This window comes from Strix aluco, chromosome 3 (genome assembly GCF_031877795.1).
Source record: "Strix aluco isolate bStrAlu1 chromosome 3, bStrAlu1.hap1, whole genome shotgun sequence".
Classification (NCBI taxonomy): Eukaryota; Metazoa; Chordata; class Aves; order Strigiformes; family Strigidae; genus Strix; species Strix aluco.
Genome location: NC_133933.1, coordinates 33,583,172 through 33,604,620, shown reverse-complemented (window position 1 = coordinate 33,604,620; position 21,449 = coordinate 33,583,172). Strand labels below are relative to the sequence as shown.

At 38.0% G+C, this 21,449-nt stretch overlaps 1 protein-coding gene across 1 annotated transcript in view; it reads right to left on the bottom strand.

Annotated features, from left to right (window-relative positions):
- The window catches only part of CAMKMT (calmodulin-lysine N-methyltransferase), a 222,226-nt gene extending 200,863 nt beyond the window's left edge, over positions 1-21,363 (bottom strand). Inside the window, exons 1-3 of the mRNA XM_074818049.1 lie at positions 21,221-21,363; positions 13,992-14,158; positions 4,639-4,703 (exon numbers count right to left, since the gene is read on the bottom strand). Of these exons, the coding sequence (XP_074674150.1) occupies positions 4,639-4,703; positions 13,992-14,158; positions 21,221-21,319 (331 nt within the window). The 5' untranslated portion in view covers positions 21,320-21,363. The remainder of the gene's footprint in view (positions 1-4,638; positions 4,704-13,991; positions 14,159-21,220) is intronic.
- Positions 21,364-21,449: the final 86 nt, after the last annotated feature.

The window sequence follows — 21,449 nt, the reverse complement described above, 5'->3', positions numbered from 1 at the left end:
CTTTGCAGGATCTATTTGCCTACAGGAGCAACAATTTTGGAATATGTGCCTGAGTAGCTCTGTAACTGTAGCACCCTCTGCTGCTTTTTTAGTTCCAAAACATGCAATTGTACACACAACCAAGTAGAAAATAAAATGAATATGTATTGCCCATGTTGTTTTTTCAAAATGTTATATTATTAACTAATGCTATATGCAGTTCACAAGAAAATGTTTTGCTATTACATATAGTATATCTGCAATTTTATACTACTTGAGCACTCTGGAATATCTTGTTTCCATGTTAACATCAGGTAGACACTAGATGAAAATCCCAAAACATGCTGTATTTTACTGCTTAAAATTCTCCTTTACAGACATTGTAGTTTACTTAGACTGGTGGCAATTAGTAAAGAGGTTTATATTTTGGCCCTTGATCATTTCACTTAATTTAAACGTATACATAATTTGAAATTATTACTGCAGTGATATAATTATACAAGCATTTAACTCATAACTGCTTTCTCCCACTAGGAAAGGCAGGGGAAGGTGATACTCTCAAAAGTTCATTCTTGCAGAATTTTCCTTGCTTTTTGGACAGTCTGTTGCAGAAGAGATTTTTCTTCTGCAAGGATGAGCATGGCATGTGGCTCCTGGAGCCAGCTGCTGCTATCCTATAATGCCTCCACTGAACCTTCTGCCTGGGATCCATCAGTTCTTTTAAAGGATTATTTTAGGACTAGAGATGGTCTCAGGATGTACCATCTTTTTAACAGATGGCATACTGTTGTCTGAAACGAACAGACTGATCCTTTCCTTCATTCCGGTCCTCTTTCCCTGCCTCCTGTTTATGCATAGAATTAAAGCTGAATGAAGTGCATTTAGCATTGCACCCTGTCTCTGTGGAGAATTCATTTAGAGTTTTCACACGGAAACTACTATCTCACAAAGGATGAACAGAAGAGAAAAAAATTTTCACATTTTTCTGGGAAAGTGAAAACCAATTGTAATTCGTAGCGTGAATTTTCATTCACAGTAACAATCCTACAGTGAAAATCCATCTTCAGAAATCTTTTTGGAAAAGACAGAATACAAGTGTAGTTACCAAGTTTGAACAAGACATTGTGCAGAGACAATTTCCAGAGTTAACACTGGGGAACCTGCAATACCCCATTTACAGCTACTGCCATTGGCTCCACTTTTGTCCTGAAGTCTTAGTGGTGTAAGGCAGCACTTTCGGAAGCAGTCACAAGTATTCCTCAAAAGCTGTTTATTGATATTTTATATAATGCTGCCAGCTAGTGGCACATCTTGTACTGAGTTGATGTCTACTGGGAGTGTAGAGAAAGTGGTATTAACTAGAGTCTGCTCTACCACTCTTCTTTTGATGGTGTATGGTGATGTGGCTGTTAAAGACAATAAGCAGAAAGATCAAAAAGTGAAACAAAAAGACCATAGAAATGCCCTCTGAAAGAGCTTGTTTTAACACAAGGTACTTAGGAACATTACGACAAGAAACAAAAAAACTCCCCCAAAACCACACAAACCATGTTATTTGAAACAAATTATTATGTTTAAAAAGGATGTAATGTGCAACGTGTTGCACTTTTCACAAAATCTTATCTGTTTAATACACAATTATTTCATAATCTAATAATCATTAGCAAAACATTCACCTTCCTGATAAATACTTAGTATGGCAGCCAAAACACACAGAACACTAAAACATTTAACTGTTTTCTGATAACTCAGTCCAAATCATTTAAGTGAAGTTTAGTGCCCAGTGAATAAATTCTGACTATGCAGTGTTCTAAAAGAACATTAAAGTCTATAATTATTCAATGGGACCCCTCACAGAGCATGCTACTGTAGATGGATCTTTTAATATGTTCAACACTGACTAGCTCCATTAGTATTAGGTATTAGAAGAAGTAATCTAATGCTGTTAAAGATCATTTTAGAAATGTTTAGAGGTTTTTTTAGGGTAGACTGTCATTTGATAATATGAAGTTTTTAGAGAACACCACAGCAATTGCAAAATATACTCGACCTAATTTTAGAAATACTACAATTGTAGTTATCTTTGGTGGTAAAAGGAGGCAGGATTGCTACCTACCATTTCCACTGTGGGTTAACACAAAGAGAGGCAAGAAATATACAGAAACAGGTCAAAAAAATCAAGGGATAATGGGAGTGCACACAAATTCAGTCAGGTATGATCCCAGTAGAGCAGCTCAGTAAACACATGGTTGGGGAACTTTACTATGATGGTGTGACAGACACATAGTTACTTTGTCTTGGACACTGGAGACATTTACTCCATACAGGTGGCAGCAAAAAAGTATGATTATTACACTCCAAAACAGTACTGCGTGCTGCCAGAAGATAACTATTTTAGTTACCCTAACAGAGTGTAATCTAGAGTGCTTAGTAAAATGGGCTTAAATCAGTAATATGTACATCAATATAGACATACACAGACATTTAAAAATGGGGAAGCTGTGAATCTGGAAATGACTTAGCAAACACCGTATATAATAGCACAGCATGAACCCTCAAAGCAATACTGAATCCAAAAGGACAAATGAGAATCTTTGTATATACAGAGAAACAGTATGAACTACAGATGTTCTATTACTTCTGTGTTAGCACCGGTGTTGTGCCTGTTAAGAGTACAAGTCTTGTTCTACCATATGCAATCAATAAGAAAGTAGCTGAAATACTGGAAGAAGTTAACAGAAGAGCTGAAAGCACATCTATCAATAGGAAAGCATATGAAAACTTTAGCAGAGTATATTATTTTTGCTAACAAGGAAATTTGTGCAGATTGATCACAATCTAAGTACTCACACAAAGAACAAAGATTAAGAAATCATATTACCATGTTTTAACAGAGTAAAATATGCTGTCTTGATCCAGTATGTGAAGCACTTTCAGGTAAAAAAAAAAAAAAAAAAAAAATTTCTTTGCTGTTCAAAACAAATGCCCAAGTTGTTATCTGCTGAACTAATATAACACTATTTTTTTCTGTATCCAAAACCCGTTTGGATTTTTTTCCTAATTTTTTCCCTTACTGAGAACAGTTTATGAGAATAAAGTAACTTGTTACAAAAGTCCCTCTAGCTTCCTATTCTGAGAATCTACAACATCAAATCTCTCTAAATGCTTCCCATAATTTAAGCAAAGCATTTTCTTCCAGATCCTAAATGTCTTAACCTAAATGTGTTTATCATCCAGCTCCTGATGCCTACATCTGTAGCTGATGTCAACCATAATTACAAATGTGAATTTTCCTTCTTAGCTTTAGTATTATTAATTTGGATATTCAAATATCCCTTAGATATAATTCTCATTCAGAAATCAGAGAATAAATTTATCTTTGACAACAGTTAAAGAATATATCCAGAAGTATTTTGTGGCAGGACCACACAACTATCTTCAACATTCAGAACCAAATGAAAGCTAGCAAATTTTAAAAAGGAGAGCATGTAGTTTATGATTTTTTTTTTTCCATTTGAAAGGAAAAGTTTATTAAATAAATTGACCTTTTTGCTAATGAAAGGTCAACGTTCACTGAAACAGCTTTGGAATACTACAACTGGAGTTTGAGATGAAACACATATATCTGAATGATTCTATATCATTGCTTTGATAAGGAAGAACAGATACAAGCTCATTTCTCGAGTATGTGGCAAACTCAGAGACCCCTCCGACTTTATTCTATCAGTTTGCTTGTTTGAAAACAAACAAACCAACCTGAAAAATAAGGTAAAATAATCAAACAAAAATTATATGTATTAAATGTTAATTATATAACAGTAATTACTCATTACATCAATAATATTTAAATATTTTTGCTCAGATTCTTTTCCATGATCTACCACAATTTTATAATTCAAGTCCATTAATAGCATAGATAATTTTATTAATAAATATACTGAAACAGAGCCATACTGGGTCAGACATTGAAGGTCCACTTACAGCTCCTCTTGTCTCAGGTTAATGTGGCCAGTAACTGATGCTTAGACAAGAGTGAAAGATCAGGACAAAGGTATCATCCTACTGCCCCATTAATTCTCCTAACATCCCGTACTTCCTAAGCCTTAAGTGGTGTATTTATACTTAAGAGCCACAGTGAGTTTTTCCTGCACAATTTTTTCCCCTTTGCTTTTTGAATTCATGTCAATTCTAGGATTCAAAACATTCTGTGGGGAGGAATCTCAACTTGACTGTGTGCTTTCTTTTGTTTTTCTCTGGTTTGCATTTGTCCTCTCCAAGGTAGAAGTATCATTGTTTGCTTCCCGTGTTCTTGCACTGTTGTTCCTCAGATAGCTACTGCTGGCCACTGGCCAACACAATTCAACGGGCTAAACTAATTTTTTGTCCAACCCAGTTCAGCTGCTCTAATGTTCCTGCTGCAGCCACAGAACCAAAAATAACCTGCACTGGGATGACTTAAGGGTATATCCACACAAACAACTGTGCGACATAAAACAGTGTAACACATAAAATGCTTTGGTATGTAGGTCTGTATCTCTAACAGTAACAGTGTTTCTCAGCTAAAAAAAATGGTTATTGAATGCTCATACACAAATATTTTATATTGATACAATCAACTTCTATCAACATAGTACTGTATTTAAATAAACAATGACTTACAGACATTCCCCGTGTTGTCAAAACTTGTAAGAACATCTTTAACATTTAACAGTCCGTTGTGAAATCTGGAAGAAAACATAGTGACTTTACCAACATGTAAACAATCAAAAAAAACCCCACCATCTTGCGTCTTCAGAAAAGAGGTTCACTGCACACATTCACTTCTCACAAACCCCTTTCACAGACAAGCAGCAACCAGGTACTACTATAGCCACCAGGGGGAAAACAAGGAGACAACCACCAGTCTTCAAAGTTCCATCACTGAAATCCATGAACCAGGAACACGTTTCTCAGAAACTAATACTTTATCAAAACAAAAACATTTCCAAAGAGCATCAATTTTTGTTTAGTTGTGGAAGTCATATATAGGAAAGGAAGAATTTTGGTGAAGCAATTTCTTTCAAGAGGAAAACCAAGACTATTTTTGAACAGCAGCTGTACACACATTCCTATACGCTCCCATAAAATCAAGAACACTTCATTTAATTAATGTGAACAATGAAACCAATTAATGTGTTCAGTGAACTGCATTTTCTTTGGTTCTACATTTGCATAACCCAAGTGAAATAAACATTCAAAACTGGGGATAATAAATTAATTGGCTGAATTTCACATACCAACTGCAGATTTTAGAACACAGTGAGCAAAACACTGACAGCAGCAGAAAGAACATGTACCAAAGCTGAATAAAAATTTGCCTAAGAAGCTTCCTCTAAATGTTAGAGGTGTCAGGCTAGTTGGAGTCACACACACAAAAAAACTAACTAAAAATGTTTTAACTATTCCAAGCTAACCTAGGCCCCAAACAAACAAAATAAAAAGAATCTTACACTTTACAACAATCAGATCACATAGCTGTTTCACAAATGCATTAAAAAAATCTAAAGAGAATTCAGCAAGGCAATGAAATACAAAAATACAGTCTTTTAATAATGTTTCAAATATAGCTTCTAAGGCTGTTTAGGAACATGCTAATTTGAAACACTGAAAAAAAAATGGAAGAACTCCAACAATTCTAGCACCTACAAAATTAGTTCTCATTCTCTGAGCTTTTTTTTCCTGAAGATTGTTGTAAGAATGAAAAAAAAAAAAAATTAACCTTTTTGCAAATATTAAATTGTAATTTAAGTGGGGGAAAAAAGCTATTTATAACTTCTGATAAGCATAAGGATTAAATAATCATTTACATGTTAAATTTTGAGAAGCACCAAACAGCAACTAGACTAATTCTTAAAAAAATGACAATCAAATGGAAATCAAATTAACAAACTGAAACGAGCTCATAAATAGGGGCAACGAAATATATATGAAAGATGTTACAAAAGATTCAGCTGGACGTTTCAGCTCTTCTTCCAGCTACATAAAAACAAACAAAAAATACATCGCTTGGCTGCAGTGGAAGTTTACAAGAATTTTGATGGATCATGTGGACTTAGAATGCACTTTTTCTACTTTATTTTGGCAAGTTTGTTTGCAATCAGATTGGACAACTGATGCAAGAATTAATTCAAGGAAAGTGACAAAAAAGTGTACAGGATCAGTAGTTCTGCCAATCCCAGAGCTCTCTTTAAACTGTCCCCCGCAGACTCCTTAGCATCCTACAAACTCCGTAACTGTGCGCATGTCTGACACAGTTAGGGTCTCTCAGCTGTGAATCTTCTAAACCTGAATGTAAGACAGGGGGAGGGGAGATGTTGAGACAGTAAAGAATATTTTAATCTTTGTTGGCATGTAGATTAGTCCTGGGATAACATGTTTTGGTTTGTTTTTTTCTCCCCTCAATTTCTTGATGTACATAGTCCATATATAAAGGAGATTTATCATGCAAATCTCCATGTGAAGCAAACAAAGTGAGGATGAACAATTTAGCAGTCTAGTACCTGCAGTTCAACAGAATGATATGAAGAAAGAAAAATGTAAGTGGACTATCCCAGTCTAGAGAATAATACAATTTATATACTTCAGGGTCAAAAGGTAGACAAAGGTGAAAAAGAGAAATGATACCACCATAGCACTGGCCTTAAAAGTATCACTGCAGCAAATTTCAGCCTGAAGAATAAGCTTCCACAACAGATGCATGCCACACACCTATTGTTTTCAAGGCTGACCTGAAATTTTGGTGATGTTTTATTTAACTCAATGAATGTTCATCTACATTACTATTTTTGGTACACTCAGTTTTCATTAATGACCAGTTCTTCCTCTGATTATAAAACATTCTTTCCATAATTAAAATCAACACACACAAATTTCAAACATATTGTTACATTTATTATCCAGTGGCCAAAAGCTTGTGGCATCCAAGTGCATACACAACACACCCCAACAGTTTGCTCTCTTGGCCAGCAGAGGCATTTTGTACAGACACCTTTTTCTGGCTGCCTGCAACATTCGAAGTCTCTAACTCTCCGTCTCAGCAATCTCTTTCTTGCTTTCACAAATATTGTTCATGGCAAGCACATAAGTGAGCCATAATTTAATGATGAGAAGCATTCAGCTTTGCTATGAGGGACCCCCTCCTTCTCCTCAGTCTTCCAGATGCCCACTCCACAGTGCTGCTTCCTTTAGTCTGATCACCTTATGAAACCTTCACTGAACAGAAGTGGGCAGCAAGCTCAATCTCCTAGAATGAGAAGAGTAGCCATTATCTCAACAGTGTTCTGGATAGGAAAGCCGCTCTCATTTACTTCAAAAATCACATCTCAGGTCTTAACTATATTACCATTACGGACTATTTTAAGACTACTCCACATTAGTAATAGTGAATCTTCTGAAGTCAATTAGCATGATAGGAAAATACCTCTTCCTGCTGGTAAAGCCTTTTCTCCCTACACCAGGCTAAAGAAGAGGCACTTAAATTTCACTGGTAACCATTTAACAGTTAGGGAACCCAAACAGTGAAGAATTGACCATTACTTCTATTGCAGACAAGTTTTAGGACTGAGGAAAACAACAGCTAATGTACTTGTGAAAGGGAGAGCTCAGAGAGACACACTTCCAGATACCAATAGCCACATGTTTCTTCATTTGGAAGACTATTTGGAGAGCCTGCAGACAAACTCTGCACCAGGTACTCCCCAGCTCTTTTCCATCACAGCTCTGACTTGCAGACCAGAAGTTACATGCACCTGTAAATACAGGTATTCTCTAAATCCAAATTCTGCCATAAATATCACGCTACTCAGTCTTGTACCTGAAACTTCTAGTTTGGGATCCACTGCTCTGCATATAACCTCACAGCAGTTTTGTAACTGCTGCTGCTTCATTGTCCCATCCTGGCAGCTGGTCCTCCATTACTGAGCCCAGAGGAAACTGCCAATACACATCATGCCTTCTTTCTATGAATGCCTGTCATAGTCACAGCCTTCCACAGCACATCTTACAAACTGCCCATTAAAGTTTGTAACTGTCATGTGCACTGAATTATGAAAGTCAAGGTAAGGAATCACAGAAGCTTGTGGTTGAACCCTAACCCCAAAATCCCCATAAATTTCCACAGGCATCTCAAAACATAGAAGAACACCAGTATTTAGTGCTTTGGAATATGTCATGAATGTTGTACAGTTCAAAGGACTTCAAAGAAGTTCAAAGCTGTGATTGCCGAGATCAGTAAAGTACTTCAAACAAGTACAGGTAAGCATCATGGAGAAAGTGAACTTCAGGCCAGCGTGGTTAATCTGATCTACAGTGTTCTTAAAATAAATCTTCAAGGTACAGTATGCTCTATGGCTGAGGCAGTGAGTTATGGAAGACAAATCTATGAATGATAAACTAACTCATGTTTCTCCTCATGTGAAGCAAAGCAAAATTGCTTACTCTGGACTATGAATAAATCAACCTTGGACATAAAGTCAGAGTAAGAGAGAGAGTGGTATCTTGAAAATATACTAATGTTCCTTCCTCTCCAATTCAGGCAACCCAAGTGGCAGACTTCTATATGTATTTATAAATAGCCGCATATTTATAAATAGCTGCAAACAGCAGAGTAAAAATAATCCTTCAGTAGCTCCCTATTAATGTATGCTTTTCATCAACCATAATGAAACAAAACTATGTTCCTCCTTTTATATTATTCTTCAACTGAATGAGGAAAAATAATACAAATAACTAAATACATACAGTAAACTTAAAAAACCTACAAAAACTAAGACAGACTACATTTCCATAAAATACCTGGATACAAACCAAAACTACAATATTTGTGGAAAATGAAAGATGGGGTAAGGGTAAAAAAGTTACTGCTAAAGGTACTTTACAAAAAGGCTTGCTGAGTGTCACCATCAATTGTCATTGCAGCCCAGTAAGAATCTCAGTTATCTGCAAACTTGGTTACCTGATCAAATGTTCCTGGGCCAGAGCATAGCAAAACAAGGTAACTCCTCTTTTGCTCCAGTTCAAGATCTCACCTTAATATGGTAAGAAACCAAAACAATGGCTTCTTTAACTACAAGTTCTTTTTACAAATACACGTCTTGGGCAGTATGATGGAACAGTCTTGGTTTCATTGGTGAATGAAAGCAGTATGTTACCAAATCACTTTTTAGCTCTTTCCTCAATTTCCTCCTATCTGTGGCCAAGCCTTTATGTTGCTAAATCCATACGTTGTCACTCAGCACCCAATAAATGGAATAAACCAAGTTTATCATATCCACACAAATTGTTCATAAGGAGTAGGCAATATTCCTTGAAATCTGCTTCCCTTCATTTTTTATGTCTATCCCTAAAATAAAAATTCATTACAACTTCAAAATGTTATTAGCAGAAATATCCTACAGGAATAGCCAATGGAATTTCCTCCAAACCCATCTTCTAACACTTGCCACAAATAACATTCCTCACATTTCTAAACCAAAGGTCTAGAATAATCTAATCATTTCTTTCATTCTCATTCAGAATAAAGGCATGACACCTTGCAAAGAACACTTAACACTCTTTACAAAGACTTAACCCTTCCACCAAGCTGCTAACATTGTTCTTTTCAGTTCTGCATTTTAGTATTTGAAACGCCAAATCACTGATCAATGGAAAATATTTTACCTCAGAAATAACTTATTTCTTCTCTAATTGCTTAAAATGAGCCTACAATTTCAAAGTAAATCCATATCCTGAAATAGAAAATTTGAAGATATTGATTGCTCCTTTTTAACTCTAATAAAAGAATAATTTTCCTGTCTAAAAGACAGACACCATATCCACAGTGAGACACTGCATCTTTATGATCTATAATCACTTCATTGCTAGAACTATTCATACAAAATTTAAATTTAAAAGCACATTCCTGAATAAGAACAGAAGGATTTAGAAATGTAATATTAAATAAACATTTTTAAATGTCTCTACTTACCCTATATCTTCCTATCACCAAGAAAACAAGTATTTAGCACATGCATAATTTTTAACAGCAAAGTGAAATATCCCCAATGTTAAAAAGAACTTGGAACAAATCTAACAAATAAATATGAAAGCTTAATGAATAAAAATGTATTTTTAATGGAGAAAATACCCAGAAGGCCATGTAATTTTTGTAATGAAAGACATCTTTTTCCACTTCAAGCCTGCAAGAAATTTCACTCAAAATGAAGTTTCATTTTTTACCCGCAGACTGGAGTTCTTAGGTTACTGTATCCAAATCTGAATGTGAAAACTGCAGCAAGATTCCAGCTTGGACTGAATAGGTCTACATTCTCCACGTCAGACTGCCATAAACATTCAGCCCAATTCCCAGGCTGACTCTCTGTCAGTTCAGGGATTTATTTTTTAACTAACATTAATTGCAAACACTAGAGAGCAATTCCATTTATGTAGCCACCCAATTCATATCATCAAGACAAGGTTGTAGCGTGTAGGATCATCAAATACAGTACAAATCCAAATGAGGCTAAACTAATCAAACGAGATTATGGATTGTAACACAAGAAATTTCATCTCGACACACCTTTCACTGCAAACAAAAGTCACATTCATCAGATGCTCTTTTTCATACCCCAGAGGTACTGTGAAGCACCTTAGTACCTATACAAACTTCAAGAGACCACCTTCTACCATGTATTGTGAATCTACATTTCATTAAGCATACTAGAGATCCCTGTTTAACCAGTAGAGTTATGGGGATTTTTAAAATGAGTCAATGATGTTGTCACCTCAAGGATCTAGTCAAAATCCAGCATAATTTTTTAAAGCAAAAACTGCATTATATTGGTGCTTTTGGCTTCTGGCTTTGGAAGATTTATTAAGAATTATTCTGAAATAAACCAGTGACAGAAAAACATGGTGTAAGGTCTTTTTTCCCAAACGTGAATCCAACCTGAATTTGGTTAGAAAAACAGCATCTTATTAAAACAAGCTGCACTGAGAAATTCAGAAAAGCATGCACATGCCTGGTGGTTCCTACTGAAGCTTCTATTTGCCTAACAAACTGGTCCCCAAGTCCCTCTAGAGCAGTAATTCCAGCTGGGTCATAGCATATCTGAATATACAATTTGATCAGTTTTGATAGCCCTTGAACTGATATAGCTTGACCTTTAGACTCTTTGCCAAAAGCCACTAACAACCTTATGAACTTTCTTAAGTATTTAGTCTTGTCAAGATATTAGCTGACAACCCTTTTAACATCCAACATACACAATGAGCTTTCCCCAAAAGATGTTAATGCTTAAGGAAAACAGATGTAGATGAAAATTCAAAAGCACTTTTGTCAAGACTTTAGAGGGGCCACAGCAACATGTTTTTTGTGACAAAAAGATACATAAAGAGGTTCTCCTACTCAAGCACGCTGTTTTGGGTTTACCTGACTGATGTTCTTGTTATGGTTAATAATATGCTAATAATATGTTCTTGTTATCTTGTTAAAATTGCTTCTATTTATGAAAATTATGATAATTCGTATTTTACCAATGGGAAGAGAAAAATGAAGGGAAGACTGTCAGACATACAGAGGAAACTTAAGTTTCCAAGACATGAACAGTTATCAAAGATCCAGGATGCTTACTACCAGATTTCTTATCTTCTAGATACAAAAGTTTCCACAAGAAGAACTGTTGATCTGTTATGTATGTTAAACTGTTATGTATGTTAAACTGTTACGTTTACCCTCTTAAATTACTGCTTCTGCAAAAACAGAGAAGAAACTTTATTTAATATACACTTATGGTAATGTGGATTTTGTTGCAGGTATTTGTACTTTGTCCCTGGCAAAATACACAGTATTTTCTGCTTCCTTTCTTCACCATCCTGCAATATTCTGAAACAAAAAGTATATGCCATCTATTGCCACTGCTTCAATATATAGAGAAAACGTTTTAATATAGAAGTGTAAGTTCTGGTCATCATTTCAAAATGATCAGTGATTACCATTTTTATAGATCACCAAGTATCTTCTAGAAAGGAACAAAATACAGCAAAAATATAAAAATCCCCACCAGGAAACAATCTCCCTGTTCCACTCAATAGTTTTTGAAACCCAACATGAGCCTGCTCCAGCACAGGAACTGTACATTTCCATTGGCTAAGCTCAGAGGATCATAGAAGGTAAAAAAAAAATCTCCATGCTTAGAATACTATATAATGATCACCAGTAATGAAATCCTGCATAAAGAAACATGCTTGTTTACAGTCCAGTTTGAGTTCTGTCCTATTATTAATGAAACTACTATTAGCCAAATAAAAAATACTAAATGAAATTATGACCTGGGAAGTGATGGAAACAGGAGTGCACAAATGTCAAATGTCAGAGCACGATCAGCCTGACATCCCCTTGTGCTGCTGGCAGAGGTGAACCCTGGCTCGCCTCCCACCTTAAAACTCCCATAACTAGTAAATCAAGTAAGTGACACCGAGTGTTGCAAACTAGGATAGTGAACAAAGACAACTGAATTAAGAAGTTCAGGACTGCAGCGTAAAGGATTGCAGACTTGTTCAGCCTAAATTCTACCTAAATGCCTTACATTTCCTGTTACCAGTGTGCCTCTGAAGACCTAAAGCCAGAGAATAGAGACAGTGCACAAAGAAAATTGGTAGACTGTGAGCATCTGGATGAATCTGTAGCATTCCCTGACAGTTCACTAGAAAAGTTCATACACAGAAAAAACACTGTACCTATGTCTGTTACAAACAGGCAGTATTTTCAAATGGAAAGTTTCTTTTGAAGCCTTTTAGTGTCAATAAGCTTGGAAAATAGAAAAATAGAGGCTTTATAAAGCTCTAAACAATTTTGTATTTGACCTTTCACCCAGCTGCAAATTTAGGACAACCTGCATGTAGTGGTGGTGGGGGGTGTTTTGTTTTGGTTTTTTTCTTCTTGGTTTTTTTTATAACCTTGTAGAAATGTCACAGTTAATGATGGTCACTTGTCTGTGTTAGATCTTAGTTTCTAAGATGGACTTTAATTTAAAGGTTGTAGTTAAATAAAAATGCACTTCACAATTTTGATGACTCAGGCTCTTCAGAATATCCTCTACTGTGCTCAGAATGCAAAATCCTACACCCTCAGCAGGACTAATTAGGGGCTGCAAAACAAGTATTGATTCAGAGATGCTTAAGTTACTGTTGCAATGATACCTGTTGAGGCAAAACCAAGTTATAGATATGTACAAAACCAAACAAGGAAAAGGAGACCAAAGCAGAAGAAAAAAAAAAAAAAAAAAAACAAAAAAACCACCCCAAACCCTAGTAGTAATAAATGGGAGCTATAAACTTTTCTGTTTTGCTCAAGTTACTGAGAATTCCTTAACACTCCTTCAGAAGGGTGGGGTTTTTTATCTTTGTGGGGGCTTTGGGTTTTTTTAATACAAGTATCTTCATTTGTTTTACCTGCTCTAATACAAAACAGATTTCTTCAATAGAGATAAATCATTTCTGTAGGAAGAGGAAATTTTTTATTCTTTTGTTTTGCAAATTGGCTTCCAAATTATCATTTTCACAAGAACTATTAAGAAGAAAATTGAATAAAATATAGATCACTAGCAAAAAGCTTTTAGAACTTTATGAATAACATCATGTCATTAAAATTTTTATTAAGATTACAAGTAAATGTGTTCAGTTTTTTTACATCCTATTTATATCTGAAGAATGTCAAAACAGAAAACTATTAGAAATACAAAATAAATGCTCATATTTGCATTCTGTTATAGGTACAATCATCAGTATTTTCATTCAAGCTCTGGCACTTCAGTGAAACGTACTGAAAAAAAATCAGACAAGCTGCTTACTGTAACAAACAACTAAGAATAACATCTAACAGCTTATTTGTAAACTATGCCCTAGTTATACAAAACACTGGAAGACTGACTAATGAGTTTTATATTTAAGGCCTGTACAAGATCTTCGAAAGTACTTAAAACTTAAATGATGGTTACCTTAAGGACACACTATACTCAGGATAAAAGATGCTTTTATACTGAACCCAGGTCCCAGTTTCCTCTTCTGTATTCTGGTCTTCTACTGAAAAGAGATTGAACGATGCAAACCTTCTCACAGACACTTGTTGGAGATGCACATCTTTTAAGTGCTTTTTCTTCAGAACCTTTGAAGTGAAGAACAAATCAAACATTAAAAATAAAACTTTCAAGAACAGAACAAGCACAGGCTTATTTAACTGAAGATGCAAGTCTGGAATCAACCATAATAGCTATGCTATTAGCTAACAGCTATGAATAACCAGTCCAAGTATGTCAACCTTGAAAAAAGTAACAGTGGTACTGATGGTAGGGGTCAAGGGAACTGATTATCAATTTATTATGTCTCAATAGAGACATAAATAGAATTGGTTAATCAATTTATTATGTCTCGACAGCCAGTTGAACATGAGCCAGCAGTGTGCCCAGGTGGCCAAGAAGGCCAGTGGCATCCTGGCTTGTATCAGAAATAGCGTGGCCAGCAGGGACAGGGAAGTGATCTTACCCCTGTACTTGGCACCGGTGAGGCCGCACCTCGATTCCTGTGTTCAGTTTTGGGCCCCTCACTACAAAAAGGACACTGAATGACTTGAGCGTGTCCAGAGAAGGGCAACGAAGCTGGTGAAGGGTCTGGAGCACATGTCGTACGAGGAGCGGCTGAGGGAACTGGGGGTGTTTAGTCTGGAGAAGAGGAGGCTGAGGGGAGACCTCATCGCCCTCTACAACTACGTGAAAGGAGGTTGCAGAGAGCTGGGGATGAGTCTCTTTAACAAAGTAATAAACGATAGGACAAGAGGGAATGGCCTCAAGTTGTGCCAGGGAAGGTTTAGACTGGATATTAGGAAGTATTTCTTTACAGAACAGGTTGTTAGGTGTTGGAATGGGCTGCCCAGGGCAGTGGTGGAGTCCCCATCCCTGGAGGTGTTTAAGAGTTGGGTTGACATAGCGCTGAGGGATATGGTGTAGTTGGGAACTGTCAATGTTACGTTAAGGGTGGATGATCTTCAAGGTCTCTTCCAACCTAGACGATTCTGTGATTCTGTAATATATATATCTCTGTAACTGTAAAGCAAATGTAATGTGTTCATAAGGACACATGTTGAGAAGTACAAAGTTGCTTTTTTAACTGTTGCTCCAGCAAACCCATGCCAGAATTAGAGGCAGACTGAGTTCTTCCCTATCCTCCCATTACCACTGTGAAACTTTCTGTGGTGCTCACTGTCCCTATAGATTAAAAAGTCTCCCTGGCAAACATATCACTCAGGTTATTTCCTAGCTTAGAAGTTTACTGCTGGACACTGGCAGAACTGCTGCCAAACTTGCCACCTATCCCAGGCCCCAGACTTTCAGATGCCACAACTGCATATTCCCCTACCAGGGCCCTGTAAAGGGACCAATGCATTAGCCAACCTTTACATGATCCCCAAAATACACTGACAGCACCAAGAGACTGAAGAATTCAAGGTAGTGACAGAAGCAGAATGTGGCCATATGCATTTTGTGTAATAGCTAAATGATTAAAACCACTTGTTCAGGAAAGTGAAAACATGGGCTCTCTGTCCTGCATAGTCTGCTGCACTCAAACGTGTCTTTGGGGAGTGAGGTATCAACTCCACTGTACAGGAAAACCCGGCACCCAGCCTGTTTGTGCTGTATCATTGCACAGAAGACAACTAGCATTTCCCTGCCAGACAAAAAGGCTTATTCTTTAGGTCAGTGACATGGAAGGAGAGATGTCCTGCTCTTAACTTCTTTCTCCTAACATTGGACAGAATACATAAATAATTGCCATTGGATTTTTAAAATGAAGGTGCATAAGCAGTCCACAGTGATGAAAAAAAAAATAAACTCATCACTATAAATAGATAGAGCTTCAAGGAATAGCTCTATTGAGTAGGAGAGCACCACAATTTAGTTTTTTGCCAACCAGAGCTAAATCTAAAGTCAAATTAGAAGTAGCTCTCCAGAATTATGAAACTTGAAATGGAAGCTGTGCATGCGGGATGCATGCAACAAAATAAAGGGTCAGTGATTTTTTTGTTGCACCCCACCTTTGTTGACCATGCTTTAACTGGAAATGCACTCACATCCAACAGCCTTACAATTTGGTGCCATGACCTATTATTTTGCAGGATACTTGAAAATACTACATATGTGAGCAGAGCAATTGTATTTGCTATGCTGTTAGTTTCTAATAGCAGGTCTGATACATCAGGCTTATTGCTTTTGGATCTGTTTTCATCGGCAGGTCTCAGCATATGAAAGGCACAGGCATTTTCATCAAACTATTAAAAATGGCTGTGTGCTGTCCACACTGTTTCTTCTACTTCTGTAACACAATGGGAAAAATACACACATAAAGCAAATCACAAAAATAGCAAAACAGGTGAACTAAATTAAAAGACTAGCAGAATTAAGACCTTCGTATAATAGCAGCATGCCTGGAAACAAAATGGACCAACTTGATAACTAAAGAAAACCACCAAGATCTAATTTTCAGAAAAGCATGTTGTTTTGTGGCTTTTTTTTAAAAGCAAAGGCAAGGCATTACTAATAGGAAAAAAAAAAAATCCAGCAGTGACAACACTTGCCAGTTTTTTGTTCTACAGAGACATCTTCTATCCACTCTGTAGAATGTATTCTCTGTGTTAACAGAAAATCTTATGAGCATTTGAGTACTCAAAAAACATTTCTCCCACAGCCTCCAACTCAAACCAAGAGGTCCAAGATCTGAAAATTACAACAGCATGTCAAATCTTTTAAAAACCTAAATATAACTGAGAACACAGAACACAAAGGAAGAATATGTTACATTCTTTATATCTCACTCTATTTTTATGTAAGGATCAAAATATTTTTCTTCCTCAAGTCAGTTCCTAAAAGCATCACAATTGCATTACAAGCTACAAAGATAGGCCGCTGCTATAGCATAATCCACTGACAAGAAACAAAAGGTGACAAACCTATTTAAACTCATAATGATGTTTTGAAGATGTTGAAAGATAGCCTTCTCTATTTTCATGATGTCCTGTTACCATCAATCTGGTCTCAAAAGAACCCTCTAAGACTTAGTTTGAACTTTTAGAAGGCAAACATTCTTTACTACAGTGCTGGATGCACAAGGGATCACTCCACCTAACGTGCATAAACTAAACCAAAAGTTCATCCTTTATATACCTTAAAGACATGAATATTCATACATTTTCCATGAAATCTCCACCTTTCTGCCTATCTACTACATTTACATAATGCTGGTGTTGCAAAATTACACTATGCATGTGCGGGGCCTTCGGGTGGTCCTCGGTGGTTGTCTGGGGAGTTAGCCCCCTACTCCTTTTTTCCTTTTTATGGTCACGAGTCTTTTGAGGACAATTTCTTCTCCTTGGATGTTTCCCAACTCTGTTGTCCAGCCAAGCTGTTCTTTCTTACCTGCCTTATTTGAGCATTTCTGCCAGGATGTATCTATTCTCAAGGTTAGGGTATCTTCTCTGTACGCTTTCATCACTCAGGCCTTGTCAAATACAAAGTTAAACATTGTTTGATAAAAGAATTTCTTAACATTCTCCCCTTTGAGACTTCCAGGTATACACAATTGGGTACAACATAACCACATAAGGTATAATGGAATGCTTCTCTTATCACTAATTGTTAGAGGCCTCAACTTGCAGGCATGAACTGCTTGCAGGCATCAGCTAACAGGCATCACTTCCAATGAAGTTCGAAGCTCCCTAACTTCCTGCACACTGCGGTAATAAATGAACATGTCCCAGGGACCTATCAAACTGGTAGCCAATATCAAAGCAAGCTAAAGGCTTCTCAGCAGAATAGACACAATTCTTGGTTTTAATGATTGCAAAGAGAAAGAACTATGGTGGGGAAAGAATCACCAGACACCACTGTTCTTTGGCTGGGGCTGGTGGCCTCTATCTCCCTCAGTAACTGTCAGCTAAGTTTCTCTGCATATTTTTATTTTTAAAAAAATCCAGAAGCCTTGTTTCACTCTCTTCAAGATCTTCTTTCGGTACTGAAAGGCCCCATCTTCTGCACAAGATTTTTACAGGTGTACACAAGTGTTGAGCTTGTACATGGGTCATATATACAAATATTAACTAAATAAATAATATTTTAGGTTCTGTAATAAAAGATTCTCTTCCAAAAATTAGGTTCCTTAAAAGAAAAAAATCACCAAGAACAACAAACAAACAATGCAAGCTCACTTTTACCTTGCGGTTTTCCCTCTCTCAGGCTTGCATTTTTCTTCCTCTCTAACTTCACCTAGCAATATAGAACTCTAAGGCAATTCTTTCTTCATTTCTTTCTTTCACACAAGGCATTTCAAAAAAAAGCATCACCAAACTGTGTCCTGTTTTAGAAAGATCCTAGTAAAATATTACCACAGATTTCAATTGCAGGGCCCACGGTATTTAATGACAATATTAGGATCATATTTAGGACTCCCTATAAAACTTAGAGATGTTTGAACTCTCTTAAAAAAACAACCAACAACATATGGGGAAAGGCAGTCACCTGAAATTCCTGTATTTCTTTGCGTATGGCCTAGTTGCACTAAAAGTCAAATTCAGGAACAGCTGACGGTCCACAAACCTCTGCTGAGTTCTATGGCACTGACTGGAAGTTGGTATTTTGTACATGCAAGAGAGTTGCTACATAATCAGCTACAGCACAATCTATAACTACACCATCTCTAAATATCATCAGTGGGACTGTGTATTATTTATTTAACAAATAGTTTCTTTACCAAACTGTTGTATTCAACTGTAAACAATTTACAAATTCAAGACTAACAAAAACATGGAAAAAGATCTGTAGCACAGGCACCCTTCACACAGAGAGGAGCAGAAACAGAAGAAAAATTGTTTTAGAAGTTCTTCTGATCAAGAAGAAAGAAAGAAAAAAAAAAAAAAAAAAGGCCACTGCCCTGTCCACTTTAGCTTTTATTTTTCAGATCTGGAAGCTAAAGTACATTAGCAGGTGAGTAAGACTTCTGTGAGAAGAAGAGCAAGAGGAAGGTAACAGGCAGGGTAAAAAAAATACACAAAACTTACAGATTCAGTAAAGTTTTCATTAAACTTTCCATAGGGAGAAAGTGTATATATATGGGGAGCAACTTAGTTTATGCCTATTCCTCTAACTTCCCTGCTAAAAACTACAGACTGGATAATGCCATCAATTGCATAGACTGGTAGAGCTCAAAACACAGCCTTAGAGAATTTACTCCAGTCATTTATAAATGTACACTACATGTGTAACTTAGTATTTTTTTTAAGCAAAAAATATTTTCCTTGATTATGACAAGCTAAGTTTAAAAATATTGCCAAACTTCAAATTCAGTACATACATAAAACATTTTATTGATAAAGAACACACAGGTAATTATGCAAACCCCTGGTTCTTTATGCTAGCTTCATAGGATACCTGATAAAAGGGCTTTTTTTCTTAATTAAATCAGCAAGCACACACTCAAGCATCCTTACCATAGCAAATCAATTTGTGTATGCATTGAATGAAAGCAAATTCAATATATAAACACCACAGAACTGATTTCATGTAAGGCATTATTATAAGCAGTATGAAAAGTGTTTTTAAAAGCACTGTGAGAAACACTTTGACAGTGTTCCTTTAAAGATGGATATAAAGGAAGGTTGATACCTTCTCCCAATCCATAGATAGATCCGAGCATCACTGTAGTAAAGGGTACAGAACTGATTTTTACTTCAGATATACCAGCAAGATTAAATTGATCCCTGCTCATTGTACCATATAAAAATCAACAGAAAAGCTAAAGAACATGAAAAATCCCAGGGAATCTGCAGAGGAAAAGGTCATGGACACCTGTAGTTTGAGGAAGAAACAGAAGCCTTTGCCCCAAATACCTACATGCACCCCCTACACTCCCATTTGATCATTATGAAAAGTTCCTTATGATTTTAAGAGACAGGGATATGTCAAAGGCAGTATGTTGGGAAAAAAAAAAAAAAGCTAACACAGCTGCAGAGCACAGCTTACATAGTCTGCTAGAACAGAAACCTACAAAGACAAACCTGATATTCCTACCAATAAGTTTGACATTGCCTGCTTTATAGTAAAACAGAAGTAGGTCCTGTTGAACAGGACTGGGAAATTTGCAAACCAAAAACACCCACAAAGAAAAGGTCAATATTAACCTCCCCATACCTCCCACTCTGTTACCCAACTGCAGCCAGTGCCCCTGTCAGCCCAGCTGCCGCCACTCTGCCTTCTGGGAGGGCTCTCCATGGGCAGCTCCAGGCATCTGTCTGCACAAAACTAAGTATTTAAGTTAGAGCTATAAATATCACCTCCAATAACAACTAATGAAACTGAGGAACCCTTACGCATACCCTCAGCTGCAGAGGGATCCTTTCAAACCTCGCACTGCTCCTAAAGGGTTCAAAAAAGTATGGAAGGCCAGAGCTGACAAGCTGTTGTTCACCCGGGGCACAGGTGTAACCGCTTGCTGCTTCTTCCTCCTCCAGGCACGGCCCCACCAGACCACCAGCAGCTACAGGTTGAGCAGTGTTTGCGGCCAGGTGAAGGGGGTCTCACCCCAACTCCCCGTGAAAGGGAGTTTGCGGGGGGTGGGAATTGGGTAGCAGCTGTGATAACCAACTGCAGGAGCACTAACGGAAGGTGTCAAACTACAGCCTAAAAATCCCAAGCTAGTGCTGGGTGCCAAGGGGGTGCTGGCCTGCCTGCCACTACACTGCTTCTGAGACCATAGGCTGCTTTTGGGATCCATTGAAGGCACACTTTTAAGAGCCGTGTGTGTGTATACGTACGTATCTATTTTTATTATTACTGTTTTTTCCAGGAAGAGGACTGCAAACCCGTCTCCAAGCCCCAGCGTACTATTCCCCGCAATCCTCCCGCCAGGGGTGCGGGCAGATCTCCGCAGCTCGTCCTTCCTCATGCCTCCGGCACCCCCGCCGGGGCAGAGCCCGGCCCCTCAGGCGCTGCGAGACACCGGCCGCACGGAGCCGCGCCCGCCCGCCGCCCCCCGGGCGCGATAGCCCAGCGCGGAGAGGCGGGAGGGGCCACGAACCGCCCCAGCCCCAGGCGCCGCTGCATCGGGGGACGGGAGCGCCGTTCGGCAGAGCCGCCGGCCCGCCCCGCCATCCCGGCAGCCCCTCCCGCCCGCGGGCTCCCCCTACCTGTCCGAGCAGCTGCCAGCGGGCTCTCGCCGCTCCCGCCCCGCTCGCCTCGCTCCTGCCCCTGGCTGGGCGGCGCGGAGAGCCGGCAGCCTCGGCCATGCGGCGGCGGGGAGCGCCTGGAGCTGAAGCGGCGGGAGCGCGCAGACCCCCTTCCCCGCCCGCAGTGCCCTGGCTGGCGGGGTCTTGCCGCCGAGTCTCCAGCGGCTACCAGCACCGGCCGGGCTAGCGC